The 19,160-nt window shown below is 40.4% G+C and overlaps 1 protein-coding gene across 1 annotated transcript; it reads left to right on the top strand.

Annotated features, from left to right (window-relative positions):
- Positions 1–13,694: 13,694 nt before the first annotated feature.
- LOC143306707 (uncharacterized) lies at positions 13,695–18,905 on the top strand. The gene has a single exon (XM_076693081.1). The coding sequence runs from the start codon at positions 13,695–13,697 to the stop codon at positions 18,903–18,905; it is 5,211 nt and encodes a 1,736-aa protein (XP_076549196.1).
- The last annotated feature ends 255 nt before the right edge of the window (positions 18,906–19,160 follow it).

Consider the following 19,160-nt stretch of genomic DNA (forward strand, 5'->3'; position numbering starts at 1 on the left):
TGAGATATATCAAGATATTTAAAAGCTCCGAAGCTGCACCAACATAATAGAGGTACAGAAACACCGTGGCCCCTTTCTTTGAGATAACTCTGCACTATTGCGAGCTGCAAATGCCACTTCCAGCTTAGCTGTGCAGAAGAAGAACAACAAGAAGAAGAAATATCTCGAAATATGTCCGTCAGGCCCCTTCCCTTGAGATAATACTGCAAATATCTCGGAAACGAAGCGAGCTATGGCAAAATGTTAGGAGACCTTTTTTGTAGAGAATTATGTTTCCTACAATTTATGTTCTATGATATTTTTTGATCAGAAGCGTAATTTTCGAGATATATCAAGATATTTAAAAGTTCCGAAGCTGCACCAACATAATAGAGGTACAGAACCACCGTGGCCTCTTTCCTTGAGATAACTCTGCACTATTGCGTGCTGCAAATGCCACTTGCAGTTTAGCTGTGCAGAGGAAGAACAACAAGAAGAAGAAATATCTCGGAATATGTCCGTCAGGCCCCATTCCCTTGAGATAAATCTGCAAATATCTCGGAAACGAAGCGAGCTATGGCAAAATGTTAAGAGACCTTTTTTGTAGAGAATTATGTTTCCTACAATTTATGTTCTATGATATTTTTTGATCAGAAGCGTAGTTTTCGAGATATATCGAGATATTTAAAAATTCCGAAGCCGCACCAACATAACAGAGATACAGAAACACCGTGGCCCCTTTCTTTGAGATAACTCAGCACTATTGCGAGCTGCAAATGCCACTTCCAGCTTAGCTGTGCAGAAGAAGAACAACAAGAAGAAGAAATATCTCGAAATATGTCCGTCAGACCCCTTCCCTTGAGATAAATCTGCAAATATCTCGGAAACGAAGCGAGCTATGGCAAAATGTTGAGAGACCTTTTTTGTAGAGAATTATGTTTCCTACAATTTACGTTCTATGATATTTTTTGATCAGAAGCGTAGTTTTCGAGATATATCGAGATATTTAAAAGTTCCGAAGCCGCACCAACATAATAGAGATACAGAAACACCGTGGCCCCTTTCTTTGAGATAACTCTGCACTATTGCGACCTGCAAATGCCACTTCCAGCTTAGCTGTGCAGAAGAAGAACAACAAGAAGAAGAAATATCTCGAAATATGTCCGTTAGGCCCCTTCCCTTGAGATAGATCTGCAAATATCGCGGAAACGAAGCGAGCTATGGCAAAATGTTAAGAGATCTTTTTTGTAGAGAATTAAGTTTCCTACTTTTTATGTTCTATGATATTTTTTGATCAGATGCGTAGTTCTCGAGATATATGAAGATATTTAAAAGTTCCGAAGCCGCACCAACATAATAGAGATACAGAAACACCGTGGCCCCTTTCTTTGAGATAACTCTGCACTATTGCGAGCTGCAAATGCCACTTCCAGCTTAGCTGTGCAGAAGAAGAACAAGAAGAAGAAGAAATATCTCGAAATATGTCCGTCAGGACCCTTCCCTTGAGATAAATCTGCAAATATCTCGGAAACGAAGCGAGCTATGGCAAAATGTTAAGAGACGTTTTTTGTAGAGAATTATGTTTCCTACAATTTATGTTCTATGATATTTTTTGATCAGAAGCGTAGTTTTCGAGATATATCGAGATATTTAAAAGTTCCGAAGCCGCACCAACATAATAGAGATATAGAAACACCGTGGCCCCTTTCTTTGAGATAACTCTGCACTATTGCGAGCTGCAAACGCCACTTCCAGCTTAGCTGTGCAGAAGAAGAACAACAAGAAGAAGAAATATCTCGAAATATGTCCGTCAGGCCCCTGCCCTTCAGATAAATCTGCAAATATCTCGGAAACGAAGCGAGCTATGGCAAAATGTCAAGAGACTTTATTTGTAGAGAATTAAGTTTCCTACCTTTTATGTTCTACGATATTTTTTGATCAGATGCGTAGTTCTCGAGATATATCAAGATATTTAAAAGTTCCGAAGCCGCACCAACATAATAGAGATACAGAAACACCGTGGCCCCCTTCTTTGAGATAACTCTGCACTATTGCGAGCTGCAAATGCACTTGCAGCTTAGCTGTGCAGAAGAAGAACAACAACAAGAAGAAATATTTCGAAATATGTCCGTCAGGGCCCTTCCCTTGAGATAAATCTGCAAATATCTCGGAAACGAAGCGAGCTACGGCAAAATGTTAAGAGACCTTTTCTGTAGAAAATTAGGTTTCCTGCTCTTTATGTTCTATGATATTTTTTGATCAGATGCGTAGATCTCGAGATATATCAAGATATTTAAAAGTTCCGAAGCCGCACCAACATAATAGAGATACAGAAACACCGTGGCCCCTTTCTTTGAGATAACTCGGCACTATTGCGAGCTGCAAATGCCACTTCCAGCTTAGCTGTGCAGAAGAAGAACAACAAGAAGAAGAAATATCTCGAAATATGTCCGTCAGGCCCCTTCCCTTGAGATAATACTGCAAATATCTCGGAAACGAAGCGAGCTATGGCAAAATGTTAGGAGACCTTTTTTGTAGAGAATTATGTTTCCTACAATTTACGTTCTATGATATTTTTTGATCAGAAGCGTAATTTTCGAGATATATCAAGATATTTAAAAGTTCCGAAGCTGCACCAACATAATAGAGGTACAGAACCACCGTGGCCTCTTTCTTTGAGATAACTCTGCACTATTGCGTGCTGCAAATGCCACTTGCAGCTTAGCTGTGCAGAAGAAGAACAACAAGAAGAAGAAATATTTCGAAATATGTCCGTCAGGCCCCTTCCCTTGAGATAAATCTGCAAATATCTCGGAAACGAAGCGAGCTATGGCAAAATGTTAGGAGACCTTTTTTGTAGAGAATTATGTTCCTACAATTTATGTTCTATGATATTTTTTGATCAGAAGCGTAGTTTTCGAGATATATCAAGATATTTAAAAGTTCCGAAGCCGCACCAACATAATAGAGATACAGAAACACCGTGGCCCCTTTCTTTGAGATAACTCTGCACTATTGCGACCTGCAAATGCCACTTCCAGCTTAGCTGTGCAGAAGAAGAACAACAAGAAGAAGAAATATCTCGAAATATGTCCGTTAGGCCCCTTCCCCTGAGATAGATCTGCAAATATCTCGGAAACGAAGCGAGCTATGGCAAAATGTTAAGAGATCTTTTTTGTAGAGAATTAAGTTTCCTACTTTTTATGTTCTATGATATTTTTTGATCAGATGCGTAGTTCTCGAGATATATCAAGATATTTAAAAGTTCCGAAGCCGCACCAACATAATAGAGATACAGAAACACCGTGGCCCCTTTCTTTGAGATAACTCTGCACTAGTGCGAGCCGCAAATGCCACTTCCAGCTTAGCTGTGCAGAAGAAGAACAAGAAGAAGAAGAAATATCTCGAAATATGTCCGTCAGGCCCCTTCCCTTGAGATAAATCTGCAAACATCTCGGAAACGAAGCGAGCTATGGCAAAATGTTAAGAGACCTTTTTCGTAGAGAATTAAGGTTCCTACTTTTTATGTTCTATGATATTTTTTGATCAGATGCGTAGTTCTCGAGATATATCAAGATATTTAAAAGTTCCGAAGCCGCACCAACATAATAGAGATACAGAAACACCGTGGCCCCCTTCTTTGAGATAACTCTGCACTATTGCAAGCTGTTAATGCCACTTCCAGCTTAGCTGTGCAGAAGAAGAACAACAAGAAGAAGAAATATCTCGAAATATGTAAGTCAGGCCCCTTCCCTTGAGATATATCTGCAAATATCTCGGAAACGCAGCGAGCTATGGCAAAATGTTAAGAGACCTTTTTGGTAGAGAATTACGTTTCCTACAATTTATGTTCTATGATATTTTTTGATCAGAAGCGTAGTTTTCGAGATATATCGAGATATTTAAAAGTTCCGAAGCCGCACCAACATAATAGAGATACAGAAACACCGTGGCCCCTTTCTTTGAGATAACTCTGCACTAGTGCGAGCCGCAAATGCCACTTCCAGCTTAGCTGTGCAGAAGAAGAACAACAAGAAGAAGAAATATCTCGAAATATGTCCGTCAGGCCCCTTCCCTTGAGATAAATCTGCAAATATCTCGGAAACGAAGCGAGCTATGGCAAAATGTTAAGAGACTTTATTTGTAGAGAATTAAGTTTCCTACTTTTTATGTTCTATGATATTTTTTGACCAGATGCGTAGTTCTCGAGATATATCAAGATATTTAAAAGTTCCGAAGCCTCACCATCATAATAGAGATACAGAAACACCGTGGCCCCTTTCTTTGAGATAACTCTGCACTATTGCAAGCTGTTAATGCCACTTCCAGCTTAGCTGTGCAGAAGAAGAACAACAAGAAGAAGAAATATCTCGAAATATGTCCGTCAGGCCCCTTCCCTTGAGATATATCTGCAAATATCTCGGAAACGCAGCGAGCTATGGCAAAATGTTAAGAGACCTTTTTGGTAGAGAATTACGTTTCCTACAATTTATGTTCTATGATATTTTTTGATCAGAAGCGTAGTTTTCGAGATATATCGAGATATTTAAAAGTTCCGAAGCCGCACCAACATAATAGAGATACAGAAACACCGTGGCCCCTTTCTTTGAGATAACTCTGCACTATTGCGACCTGCAAATGCCACTTCCAGCTTAGCTGTGCAGAAGAAGAACAACAAGAAGAAGAAATATCTCGAAATATGTCCGTTAGGCCCCTTCCCTTGAGATAGATCTGCAAATATCTCGGAAACGAAGCGAGCTATGGCAAAATGTTAAGAGATCTTTTTTGTAGAGAATTAAGTTTCCTACTTTTTATGTTCTATGATATTTTTTGATCAGATGCGTAGTTCTCGAGATATATCAAGATATTTAAAAGTTCCGAAGCCGCACCAACATAATAGAGATACAGAAACACCGTGGCCCCTTTCTTTGAGATAACTCTGCACTAGTGCGAGCCGCAAATGCCACTTCCAGCTTAGCTGTGCAGAAGAAGAACAAGAAGAAGAAGAAATATCTCGAAATATGTCCGTCAGGCCCCTTCCCTTGAGATAAATCTGCAAACATCTCGGAAACGAAGCGAGCTATGGCAAAATGTTAAGAGACCTTTTTCGTAGAGAATTAAGGTTCCTACTTTTTATGTTCTATGATATTTTTTGATCAGATGCGTAGTTCTCGAGATATATCAAGATATTTAAAAGTTCCGAAGCCGCACCAACATAATAGAGATACAGAAACACCGTGGCCCCCTTCTTTGAGATAACTCTGCACTATTGCAAGCTGTTAATGCCACTTCCAGCTTAGCTGTGCAGAAGAAGAACAACAAGAAGAAGAAATATCTCGAAATATGTAAGTCAGGCCCCTTCCCTTGAGATATATCTGCAAATATCTCGGAAACGCAGCGAGCTATGGCAAAATGTTAAGAGACCTTTTTGGTAGAGAATTACGTTTCCTACAATTTATGTTCTATGATATTTTTTGATCAGAAGCGTAGTTTTCGAGATATATCGAGATATTTAAAAGTTCCGAAGCCGCACCAACATAATAGAGATACAGAAACACCGTGGCCCCTTTCTTTGAGATAACTCTGCACTAGTGCGAGCCGCAAATGCCACTTCCAGCTTAGCTGTGCAGAAGAAGAACAACAAGAAGAAGAAATATCTCGAAATATGTCCGTCAGGCCCCTTCCCTTGAGATAAATCTGCAAATATCTCGGAAACGAAGCGAGCTATGGCAAAATGTTAAGAGACTTTATTTGTAGAGAATTAAGTTTCCTACTTTTTATGTTCTATGATATTTTTTGACCAGATGCGTAGTTCTCGAGATATATCAAGATATTTAAAAGTTCCGAAGCCTCACCATCATAATAGAGATACAGAAACACCGTGGCCCCTTTCTTTGAGATAACTCTGCACTATTGCAAGCTGTTAATGCCACTTCCAGCTTAGCTGTGCAGAAGAAGAACAACAAGAAGAAGAAATATCTCGAAATATGTCCGTCAGGCCCCTTCCCTTGAGATATATCTGCAAATATCTCGGAAACGCAGCGAGCTATGGCAAAATGTTAAGAGACCTTTTTGGTAGAGAATTACGTTTCCTACAATTTATGTTCTATGATATTTTTTGATCAGAAGCGTAGTTTTCGAGATATATCGAGATATTTAAAAGTTCCGAAGCCGCACCAACATAATAGAGATACAGAAACACCGTGGCCCCTTTCTTTGAGATAACTCTGCACTAGTGCGAGCCGCAAATGCCACTTCCAGCTTAGCTGTGCAGAAGAAGAACAACAAGAAGAAGAAATATCTCGAAATATGTCCGTCAGGCCCCTTCCCTTGAGATAAATCTGCAAATATCTCGGAAACGAAGCGAGCTATGGCAAAATGTTAAGAGACTTTATTTGTAGAGAATTAAGTTTCCTACCTTTTATGTTCTATGATATTTTTTGATCAGATGCGTAGTTCTCGAGATATATCAAGATATTTAACAGTTCCGAAGCCGCACCAACATAATAGAGATACAGAAACACCGTGGCCCCTTTCTTTGAGATAACTCTGCGCTATTGCGAGCTGGAAACGCCACTTCCAGTTTAGCTGTGCAGAAGAAGAACAACAAGAAGAAGAAATATCTCGAAATATGTCCGTCAGGCCCCTTCCCTCGAGATAAATCTGCAAATATCTCGGAAACGAAGCGACCTATGGCAAAATCTTAAGAGACCTTTTTTGTAGAGAATTAAGTTTCCTACTTTTTATGTTCTATGATATTTTTTGATCAGATGCGTAGTTCTCGAGATATATGAAGATATTTAAAAGTTCCGAAGCCGCACCAACATAATAGAGATACAGAAACACCGTGGCCCCTTTCTTTGAGATAACTCTGCACTATTGCGAGCTGCAAATGCCACTTCCAGCTTAGCTGTGCAGAAGAAGAACAACAAGAAGAAGAAATATCTCGAAATATGTCCGTCAGGCCCCTTCCCTTGAGATAAATCCGCAAATATCTCGGAAACGAAGCGAGCTATGGCAAAATGTTAAGAGACCTTTTTTGTAGAGAATTAAGTTTCCTACTTTTTACGTTCTATGATATTTTTTGATCAGATACGTAGTTCTCGAGATATATCAAGATATTTAAAAGTTCCGAAGCCGCACCAACATAATAGAGATACAGAAACACCGTTGTCCCTTTCTTTGAGATAACTCTGCACTATTGCGAGCTGCAAATGCCACTTCCAGCGTAGCTGTGCAGAAGAAGAACAACAAGAAGAAGAAATATCTCGAAATATGTCCGTCAGGCCCCTTCCCTTGAGATAAACCTGCAAATATCTCGGAAACGAAGCGAGCTATGGCAAAATGTTAAGAGACTTTGTTTGTAGAGAATTAAGTTTCCCACTTTTTATGTTCTATGATATTTTTTGATCAGATGCGTAGTTCTCGAGATATATCAAGATATTTAAAAGTTCCGAAGCCGCACCAACATAATAGAGATACAGAAACACCGTGGCCCCTTTCTTTGAGATAACTCTGCGCTATTGCGAGCTGGAAACGCCACTTCCAGTTTAGCTGTGCAGAAGAAGAACCTCAAGAAGAAGAAATATCTCGAAATATGTCCGTCTGGCCCCTTCCCTTGAGATATATCTGCAAATATCTCGGAAACGAAACGAGCTATGGCAAAATGTTAAGAGACCTTTTTTGTAGAGAATTATGTTTCCTACAATTTATGTTCTATGATATTTTTTGATCAGAACCGTAGTTTTCGAGATATATCGAGATATTTAAAAGTTCCGAAGCCGCACCAACATAATAGAGATACAGAAACACCGTGGCCCCTTTCTTTGAGATAACTCTGCACTATTGCGAGCTGCAAATGCCACTTCCAGCTTAGCTGTGCAGAAGAAGAACAACAAGAAGAAGAAATATCTCGAAATATGTCCGTCAGGCCCCTTCCCTTGAGATAAATCTGCAAATATCTCGGAAACGAAGCGAGCTATGGCAAAATGTTACGAGACGTTTTTTGTAGAGAACTAAGTTTCCTACTTTTTATGTTCTATGATATTTTTTGATCAGATGCGTAGTTCTCGAGATATATGAAGATATTTAAAAGTTCCGAAGCCGCACCAACATAATAGAGATACAGAAACACCATGGCCTCTTTCTTTGAGATAACTCTGCACTATTGCAAGCTGCAAATGCCACTTCCAGCTTAATTGTGCAGAAGAAGAACAACAAGAAGAAGAAATATCTCGAAATATGTCCGTCAGGCCCCTTCCCTTGAGATAAATCTGCAAATACCTCGGAAACGAAGCGAGCTATGGCAAAATGTTAAGAGACGTTTTTTGTAGAGAACTAAGTTTCCTACTTTTTATGTTCTATGATATTTTTTGATCAGATGCGTAGTTCTCGAGATATATCAAGATATTTAAAAGTTCCGAAGCCGCACCAACATAATAGAGGTACAGAAACACCGTGGCCCCTTTCTTTGAGATAAATCTGCACTAGTGCGAGCCGCAAATGCCACTTCCAGCTTAGCTGTGCAGAAGAAGAACAACAAGAAGAAGAAATATCTCGAAATATGTCCGTCAGGCCCCTTCCCTTGAGATAAATCTGCAAATATCTCGGAAACGAAGCGAGCTATGGCAAAATGTTAAGAGACCTTTTTTGTAGAGAATTAAGTTTCCTACTTTTTATGTTCTATGATATTTTTTGATCAGATGCGTAGTTCTCGAGATATATCAAGATATTTAAAAGTTCCGAAGCCGCACCAACATAATAGAGATACAGAAACACCGTGGCCCCTTTCTTTGAGATAACTCTGCACTATTGCGAGCTGTAAATGCCACTTCCAGCTTAGCTGTGCAGAAGAAGAACAACAAGAAGAAGAAATATCTCGAAATATGTCCGTCAGGCCCCTTCCCTTGAGATAAATCTGCAAATATCTCGGAAACGAAGCGAGCTATGGCAAAATGTTAAGAGACCTTTTTTGTAGAGAATTAAGTTTCCTATTATTTATCTTCTATGATATTTTTTGATCAGATGCGTAGTTCTCGAGATATATCAAGATATTTAAAAGTTCCGAAGCCGCACCAACATAATAGAGATACAGAAACACCGTGGCCCCTCTCTTTGAGATAACTCTGCACTATTGCGAGCTGCAAATGCCACTTCCAGCTTAGCTGTGCAGAAGAAGAACAACAAGCAGAAGAAATATCTAGAAATATGTCCGTCAGGCCCCTTCCCTTGAGATAAATCTGCAAATATCTCGGAAACGAAGCGAGCTATGGCAAAATGTTTAGAGACCTTTCTCGTAGAGAATTAAGTTTCCTACTTTTTATGTAGTATGATATTTTTTGATCAGATGCGTAGTTCTCGAGATATATCAAGATATTTAAAAGTTCCGAAGCCGCACCAACATAATAGAGACACAGAAACACCGTGGCCCCTTTCTTTGAGATAACTCTGCACTAGTGCGAGCCGCAAATGCCACTTCCAGCTTATCTGTGCAGAAGAAGAACAACAAGAAGAAGAAATATCTCGAAATATGTCCGTCAGGCCCGTTCCTTTGAGCTGAATCTGCAAATATCTCGGAAACGAAGCGAGCCATGGCAAAGTGTTGAGAGACCTTTTTTGTAGAGAATTAAGTTTCCTACTTTTTATGTTCTATGATATTTTTTGATCAGATGCGTAGTTCTCGAGATATGTCAAGATATTTAAAAGTTCCGAAGCTGCACCAACATAATAGAGATACAGAAACACCGTGGCCCCTTTCTTTGAGATAACTCTGCACTAGTGCGAGCCGCAAATGCCACATCCAGCTTAGCTGTGCAGAGGAAGAACAACAAGAAGAAGAAATATCTCGAAATATGTCCGTTAGGCCCCTTCCCTTGAGATAAATGTGCAAATATCTCGGAAACGAAGCGAGCTATGGCAAAATATTGAGAGACCTTTTTTGTAGAGAATTAAGTTTCCTACTATTTATCTTCTATGATATTTTTTGATCAGATGCGTAGTTCTCGAGATATATCAAGATATTTAAAAGTTCCGAAGCCGCACCAACATAATAGAGATACGGAAACACCGTGGCCCCTCTCTTTGAGATAACTGTGCACTATTGCGAGCTGCAAATGCCACTTCCAGCTTAGCTGTGCAGAAGAAGAACAACAAGAAGAAGAAATATCTCGAAATATGTCCGTCAGGCCCCTTCCCTTGAGATAAATCTGCAAATATCTCGGAAACGAAGCGAGCTATGGCAAAATGTTAAGAGACCTTTTTTGTAGAGAATTAAGTTTCCTACTTTTTATGTTCTATGATATTTTTTGATCAGATGCGTAGTTCTCGAGATATATCAAGATATTTAAAAGTTCCGAAGCTGCACCAACATAATAGAGATACAGAAACAGCGTGGCCCCTTTCTTTGAGATAACTCTGCACTAGTGCGAGCGGCAAATGCCACTTCCAGCTTAGCTGTGCAGAAGAAGAACAACAAGAAGAAGAAATATCTCGAAATATGTCCGTTAGGGCCTTTCCCTTGAGATAAATGTGCAAATATCTCGGAAACGAAGCGAGCTATGGCAAAATGTTGAGAGACCTTTTTTGTAGAGAATTAAGTTTCCTACTATTTATGTTGTATGATATTTTTTGATCAGATGCGGAGTTCTCGAGATATATCAAGATATTTAAAAGTTCCGAAGCCGCACCAACATAATAGAGATACAGAAACACCGTGGCCCCTTTCTTTGAGATAACTCTGCACTAGTGCGAGCCGCAAATGCCACATCCAGCTTAGCTGTGCAGAAGAAGAACAACAAGAAGAAGAAATATCTCGAAATATGTCCGTTAGGCCCCTGACCTTGAGATAAATGTGCAAATATCTCGGACACGAAGCGAGCTATGGCAAAATATTGAGAGACTTTTTTTGTAGAGAATTGAGTTTCCTACTATTTATCTTCTATGATATTTTTTGATCAGATGCGTAGTTCTCGAGATATATCAAGATATTTAAAAGTTCCGAAGCCGCACCAACATAATAGAGATACAGAAACACCGTGGCCCCTCTCTTTGAGATAACTCTGCACTAGTGCGAGCCGCAAATACCACTTCCAGCTTAGCTGTGCAGAAGAAGAACAACAAGAAGAAGATATATCTCGAAATATGTCCGTCAGGCCCCTTCCCTTGAGATAAATCTGCAAATATCTCGGAAACGACGCGAGCTATGGCAAAATGTTAAGAGACCTTTTTTCTAGAGAATTAAGTTTCCTACTTTTTATGTTCTATGATATTTTTTGATCAGATGCGTAGATCTCGAGATATATCAAGATATTTAAAAGTTCCGAAGCCGCACCAACATAATAGAGATACAGAAACACCGTGGCCCCTTTCTTTGAGATAACTCTGCACTATTGCGAGCTGCAAATGCCACTTCCAGCTTAGCTGTGCAGAAGAAGAACAACAAGAAGAAGAAATATCTAGAAATATGTCCGTCAGGCCCCTTCCCTTGAGATAAATCTGCAAATATCTCGGAAACGAAGCGAGCTATGGCAAAATGTTTAGAGACCTTTCTTGTAGAGAATTAAGTTTCCTACTTTTTATGTAGTATGATATTTTTTGATCAGATGCGTAGTTCTCGAGATATATCAAGATATTTAAAAGTTCCGAAGCCGCACCAACATAATAGAGATACAGAAACACCGTGGCCCCTTTCTTTGAGATAACTCTGCACTAGTGCGAGCCGCAAATGCCACATCCAGCTTAGCTGTGCAGAAGAAGAACAACAAGAAGAAGAAATATCTCGAAATATGTCCGTTAGGCCCCTTCCCTTGAGATAAATGTGCAAATATCTCGGACACGAAGCGAGCTATGGCAAAATATTGAGAGACCTTTTTTGTAGAGAATTAAGTTTCCTACTATTTATCTTCTATGATATTTTTTGATCAGATGCGTAGTTCTCGAGATATATCAAGATATTTAAAAGTTCCGAAGCCGCACCAACATAATAGAGATACAGAAACACCGTGGCCCCTCTCTTTGATATAACTCTGCACTAGTGCGAGCCGCAAATGCCACTTCCAGCTTAGCTGTGCAGAAGAAGAACAACAAGAAGAAGATATATCTCGAAATATGTCCGTCAGGCCCCTTCCCTTGAGATAAATCTGCAAATATCTCGGAAACGACGCGAGCTATGGCAAAATGTTAAGAGACCTTTTTTCTAGAGAATTAAGTTTCCTACTTTTTATGTTCTATGATATTTTTTGATCAGATGCGTAGATCTCGAGATATATCAAGATATTTAAAAGTTCCGAAGCCGCACCAACATAATAGAGATACAGAAACACCGTGGCCCCTTTCTTTGAGATAACTGTGCACTATTGCGAGCTGTAAAAGCCACTTCCAGCTTAGCTGTGCAGAAGAAGAACAACAAGAAGAACAAATATTGTCGGGTCGCACCAACAATACCCATTATGAAGTTCATTTTCGTAAACCCGAGTTTCGACGAGTTATTAACTTAATTTTTGTCAGGTAGTAGAATAAAATATTCTACGATGGGATTAGACCTTAATTCAAGTTTGCTTTCAACCAGCATACATTTTTTCAAATCAATAGATTTTTACCTGTAGCAGCAATAAAACCCAAGGAATCGTTACATCCTATCTAGTAATTTGGTTTATTAGTCACATCTGGTTGCCAGAACCCTTAACCTTAGCAGTAGAGCCTTTGTTTGCAGTTTTCTATTCATGTCGAGGTATTGCTTAGTTTTATTGCTCGCTACGGTCAGCGAGTACACGCGGACCCACCGCGTACGTCACTAAGGCACCCTTGAAAGCGAAGAAGGAATATTTTCCACCTCCACAAAAATCAGGCCAATAAGCATGGCTCATCCGAAAATTGTACTCCTTGCCCAGAATATAAAAACCTGAAGCAAGTTCCCTAATCAGACATTGTAGTTCAGACCACTCTCGTGAAACAACTCATCCATCGAAAACATTTTCTGTCGAACGGATAAGCTCCGAAAACTAGTTATTAACCGAACTGTTTATAATATTAAAAATTATAATCAACTACGAATACGATTTGCAACGGGTCAATTTATTTGGACATCATTACCAATCCTCAAGTTGTCCCGACCTCCCGTTAAACCAAACGTGAGGAATAAACATGGTCCTTCGAGCCGGATACACGTAGAAAAGTGATACCTAGTGATTGTCGAAAACAATTAACGTGTTTCGGGAGTGAATATTGAACGTTAAACATATTTAACAACTGTCGTGCCATCATAGCAAGTGTCGTGCTAGTGGCAATTTTCGTATCGAATCAAATTTGACTAAAGAGCATAACATCTCGTGTTGATGATTTCATCGTATCGAACAAGTACACAACTGTCGTTCGGTGCGCTTCGTGAAGCGACACAAAAGTCATTGGTGTATTGACGAGCTAGTAAAGCTGTCATCATCATCACAACCTTGGACTTGGTTTGAGGGAAGGAATCAGAAGACACCTTGGTCGGCCAGCACATCTGGGTCTATCTACGTCTCAAAGGAAGAAGCTGGCCAGGATCCCATCGCAGTTCAGGGAGCAACACTTTGGCGACATTAATCGTAAGGGTCCAAGGGTCGTCATAAGGGTAAGCAAGTTATTGTACCACCAACCATTCCCGTCTATTAGTCCGTATTTTGATCATAGTATCGCAAAAATCTAGTTGCTCGTGTTAGTAATTTATCATAAGTTCCAAAATGGCTGAACAAATATCGCGGTTAAAGGTTAAAATCGCGAACGCAAAAAGAAAAATAACAAATGTAGCAAAATTTGTCGAGGGCTACGTAGCGGAACGTGATTATCCTGTCTTAGAGAAAAGAAAGCAGGATATTGATAAAGAATTCACGGAATTTGAAAATTGGTATACGGAATTAGAAGCGCTTGTGGAGGATCCTACCCACGCAGACATCCGTACCGAATACGAAGAAAAATATTACGCGGCGTACGGTAAATTAATGTTGTTTTTAAAGGATGTCGCGGCTCCAATTAATAATCTAGCCGATCCTATCGCTTCAACTCATTCACAAAGTATTGTCAACGGAGTTAATACAAACATCGTTCAAACTTCCAAACGTAGTCTTCCGCGAGTAAATCTACCGTCGTTTAGCGGATCCTATGAAGCTTGGTTGGGGTTTCACGATCTCTTTAAGTCTCTTGTCGATGATGATCAAAATATTCCTGAAATCGAGAAATTGTATCATTTGAAGGGCTGCTTACGTGACGAGGCCGCGGAGGTTCTCGCGTCGATTGAATTATCAGCAGAAAATTACAGGGTTGCTTGGTCGTTGCTAAAGGAGCGCTATGATAATCGAAAAATTATTCGCCAAACCCACGTGAAAGCTTTATTGAATTTAAAACATGTTTCGAAAGAATTTCCCGTTCGCTCGCTACTCGATCAGGTGCAAAAGCATGTCAGAGCACTTGACGCTTTGAAAGAACCCGTTGATCATTGGAATACTCTCTTAGTCGAAATAATTAGTCAAAAATTAAATAATGTCATTCGTGAAAAATGGGAAGAGTTTAGTGGCGAGTCGGTTAGTCCAACCTTTAAGGAATTGATAACATTCCTACAGCGTCGTGCACAGTTTGAAGATGTAAAATCTCATCAAGATTTTGTAGGTGCTCAGAATCTTTCGGATAGAAAACCCTCTCATGCTCACGTGAAACAACGTTCACAACACGCGTATCCGACGGCAACGGCAAATCATTCTTGTTCTCATTGTCGAGGAAAACATTCGATTCATAATTGCGAAACCTTTAAAAAACTCTCGCCATCTGCGCGTTTTGAAGCCGCTAAAAAGGCAACTCTCTGCATCAATTGTTTGCGTCCTAATCATCGCGTTATGGACTGCACAGGAGCACCTTGTCGTAAATGCCACAAGAAACACAATACTCTCTTACATTTCGAAAAACAACCACCTGAGGCAACTAGTGCCTCAGAACCCGTCTCGTCGAGTCAGTCTGTCGTCAATTTGCATGCTCAAGTTTCTTCTGAAGGTTTATTAGCCACTGCAATGGTAGATATCGTTAACGCCCAAGGAAAGTCCAAAACGTGTCGAGCGTTTTTGGATGCTGGATCACAAGCACATTTCATAACTGAAAGTGTAGCCTCGTTTTTAAGGTTACCCAGAAAATCAGTCGATATTTCAGTTTCTGGTGTTGAAGACATTTCTACAGAGATAAAACACTCGGTATCGGCGATACTAAAATCGCGATTTAGTAAATACTCCAAAACTCTCGAGTTTCTCGTTTTGAATCGAATCACTAAACCTATGCCCTCAATCGCGGTCAATCAAACAAATCTTGATATTCCAAACAACGTAGTTTTGGCTGATCCTAAATTCTACGATCCGTCGCAAATTGAGGTGCTCATTGGCGTTAAATTGTTTTACAAACTACTATGTGTAGGACAGATCTCGTTAAAAAATCATCCTGAGGCTGTGTTGCAAAAAACTCAGCTCGGCTGGATCGTAGCAGGAGAAATAAATGGTTCTTCCTCCAGAAATGCGGTTCAATGTCATTTTACAACGCATTCAACTCCGTTAGACGCGACTCTTACCAAATTTTGGGAATTAGAGAACATTCCCTCAGTTAAAGTATTATCCCAGGAGGAGCAGGCGTGTGAGGCGCACTTTAAAAGCAATACGCAACGCAACTCAGAAGGTCGTTATATCGTTAGGTTACCCTTCAATGAAAATAAAGAAAACCTAGGAGAGTCTCGTTCTATGGCTCTTCGTCGTTTCCACTTTCTAGAGAAACGTTTCGAAAAAAATCCCCAACTAAAGGTGGAATACTGCCATTTCTTAGACGAATATAAGCAGCTAAATCACCTATCGTTATTAGAAAATAAAACCCTCACTATGCCTGGCTTTTATCTCCCCCACCACGCGGTAATCAGGGAAGATAGTATTACCACAAAAATTCGTGTCGTCTTCGATGGGTCGGCAAGGACTTCGTCTGGCGTATCTTTGAACAACGCCTTGATGGTCGGTCCTACAATTCAGGACGATTTATTCACGCTATTAACTCGGTTTCGATCTCGCAGATACGCGCTTACCGCCGACATAGAAAAAATGTATAGACAGATACAAGTGCATCCAGACGACACTCCATATCAAAAAATTCTATTTCGGAAAAATCCAGACGAAACGGTAAATGAACTCTCTCTCGATACCGTTACCTACGGCACCTCTTGTGCTCCTTTTCTCGCCATTCGCACCCTTCATCAGCTCGCTAATGATGAAGGAGCTCAGCATCCCGTTGCAGCCTCTGTACTAAAGCAAGACTTTTACGTAGACGATCTGCTAACAGGTGCAGGTACACGCCAAGAAGCCGCATTTCTTCGCGACGATTTGATCGCACTCTTGCAAAAGGGCGGATTTCCCATTCGAAAATGGGCTTCCAACGACCCTTCACTGGTGCCCGAAAATTCGGATAATTCATCCAGTACACATATGTCACTGGATCCAAATGCTACTATCAAAACGTTAGGTATTCATTGGAATTCTCGGGAGGACATAATATTTTATAAGGTCAATACACCAAATTTGGTAAAAACCGTGACCAAACGTTCAATTCTGTCGCAAGTCGCAAAATTATTTGATCCTCTAGGACTACTTGGTCCAATTATCGTTAAAGCAAAAATAATGATTCAGCTTCTGTGGAAAGCTGGAGTTTCATGGGATGAATCAGTTCCAGCAGATATCCACACTATGTGGCTAGAATTCAAAGAACAACTACCACTGTTGGTCAAAGTCAGTTTTAATCGACTCACTATCGCTCCTAATTTTGTCAAGATACAAATGCATGGTTTTTCTGATGCAAGTGAAAAGGCTTACGGGGCTTGCATTTACATGCGCTCAACCGATATCCACGGGAACCATCATGTTTCCTTAGTTTGTTCAAAATCAAGAGTAGCACCTGTAAAATCATTGACGTTGCCACGCCTAGAGCTATGCGCTGCCCTTCTATTGGCACGTTTGTATACAACAGTCAAACTAGCTCTTCAACTTGAAATCAATAAGGTTTATTTATGGTCAGATTCCACCATAACCCTTCATTGGATTAATACAGAACCTCATTTACTAAAAACTTTCGTCTCAAATCGAATCGCGGAGATTCAAAATTTATCAGAATCTTGCGAATGGCGACACGTGCCTACGCAAGACAATCCCGCAGATTTAGTGTCGAGAGGTCAAATGCCTCAAGAATTTGTAGATACGAGGATCTGGAAAAATGGTCCTCACTGGCTCTCCCACGAAGAAAACTTCTGGCCTCAAAAGAAAATTCACTTGGTTGAAATCCCAGAGAAACGTGCAATTATTGCCGCGCCAAGTTTCGCTAATGCAAATATAATTGATGACGATCTTATCAAGGATTACAGTTCACTTAAATCCCTTAAACGGGTGATCGCGTATGTTATGCGTTTCATACATAATCTGAGAAACAAGTCGCAAAAACATACTGGTCCCATCAGTGCGACAGAATTCGAAGCTTCTACTCGAATTCTAGTTTTAATTACACAGTCGATTGCTTTTGCAAGAGAAATTTACTCTCTAAAAATCGACGGACGGGTAGACAATAAAAGTCGGCTGATCCCATTGAAACCCTTCTTGGACAAACAGGGAATCCTTAGGGTGGGTGGCAGGCTAATCCATTCGGAATTGCCAAAAGAACAAAAACATCAAATCATACTACCTTCCGATCATCATATAACTCGCCTCATCATTCGTGAGGAACACGAAAGGCTCAATCACGCGGGAACCCAAGCAACCTTGTACTCAGTTCGTGAGACCTTCTGGCCTCTCAATGGTCGAAATGTTACGCGAATAATTATTCATAAATGTGTTCGATGCTTTCGCGCTAAACCACGGAGCGTAGACTATATAATGGGAGATCTTCCACAAGAACGCGTATCGTGTTCTCGACCTTTCCTCGATGTCGGTGTCGACTATTGCGGTCCATTGTACATCAAGGAAAAACGATTTCGTAATCGTAATAAAATTAAGGTGTACGTCGCCATTTTTGTATGCATGAGCACCAAGGCAGTGCACCTCGAATTGGTTAGTGATTTGACAACAGAAGCCTTTATGGCATGCTTAAAAAGGCTTTTCTCTAGGAGAGGAATATCAAGAACAATCCATTCCGATAATGCGACGAATTTTGTCGGCGCAAGTAGAGAACTCATTGCACTTCATAAATTAATTCAATCGGATGAACACAATACAGCGATTCAGAAATTTTTAGCGGAACAAAAGGTCACGTGGAACTTTATTCCACCACGATCCCCCCATTTCGGCGGTCTTTGGGAGGCAGCAGTAAGGTCATTTAAACATCACCTTGTCCGCACGGTAGGAGATACCTTATTAACGTTCGAGCAGCTAGAAACTTGCATCATCGAAATCGAGGCGATACTCAACTCCCGACCTCTTTCGCCTATGTCTCCCGATCCCAATGACCTTCAACCTTTGACTCCCGGCCACTTCCTAATTGGTGGTCCACTAACGAGCTTTCCTGAGATGGATCTCACAGACACGGCATCCAATCGGCTGTCAGCCTGGCAGCACGCACAGAAGCTGCGTCAACATTTCTGGCGTCGATGGCAGAAAGAATACCTGCACCAATTAACGATCCGCAGCAAATGGCAATCAAATTTGAACCATTGCATCCACCCTGGTACCCTGGTTGTCATCAAGGAAGACAACCTTCCTCCGTTGCGGTGGAAACTCGGACGCATCGTGGCCACCCATCCTGGTCCAGACGGCATCACAAGGGTGGCAACCATAAAAACTGATACGGGCGAATGTAAGCGCTGCGTTAAGAAGCTCTGCCCGCTCCCTATCGAGTGTTCGTCCAAAGCGGACGAGAACACCAAATTGTGTTCACATAATTCAACGTCAAATACCTAAATTGTTAGAATTAAATTGTGTAAAATTAAATTTAAGTTAACCACATCATTGCGCACGGTTAGATTACTTCAAGAGGATTTTTACACATATTATACTATTACTTTCTACTATCTTTATTGTTATTAATTTTTCTTATATTAATTTTTATCATTGTCGATCATGGTGGCTGTGGTTTCGATAGTATGTATATTAGCGTCTACACCTATCTTATATTTTATGTACTCGTTCTACCAAGTAAACCATCACGACGCTCAT

Source organism: Osmia lignaria, unplaced genomic scaffold, assembly GCF_051020975.1.
Source record: "Osmia lignaria lignaria isolate PbOS001 unplaced genomic scaffold, iyOsmLign1 scaffold0034, whole genome shotgun sequence".
NCBI classification, from domain to species: Eukaryota; Metazoa; Arthropoda; class Insecta; order Hymenoptera; family Megachilidae; genus Osmia; species Osmia lignaria.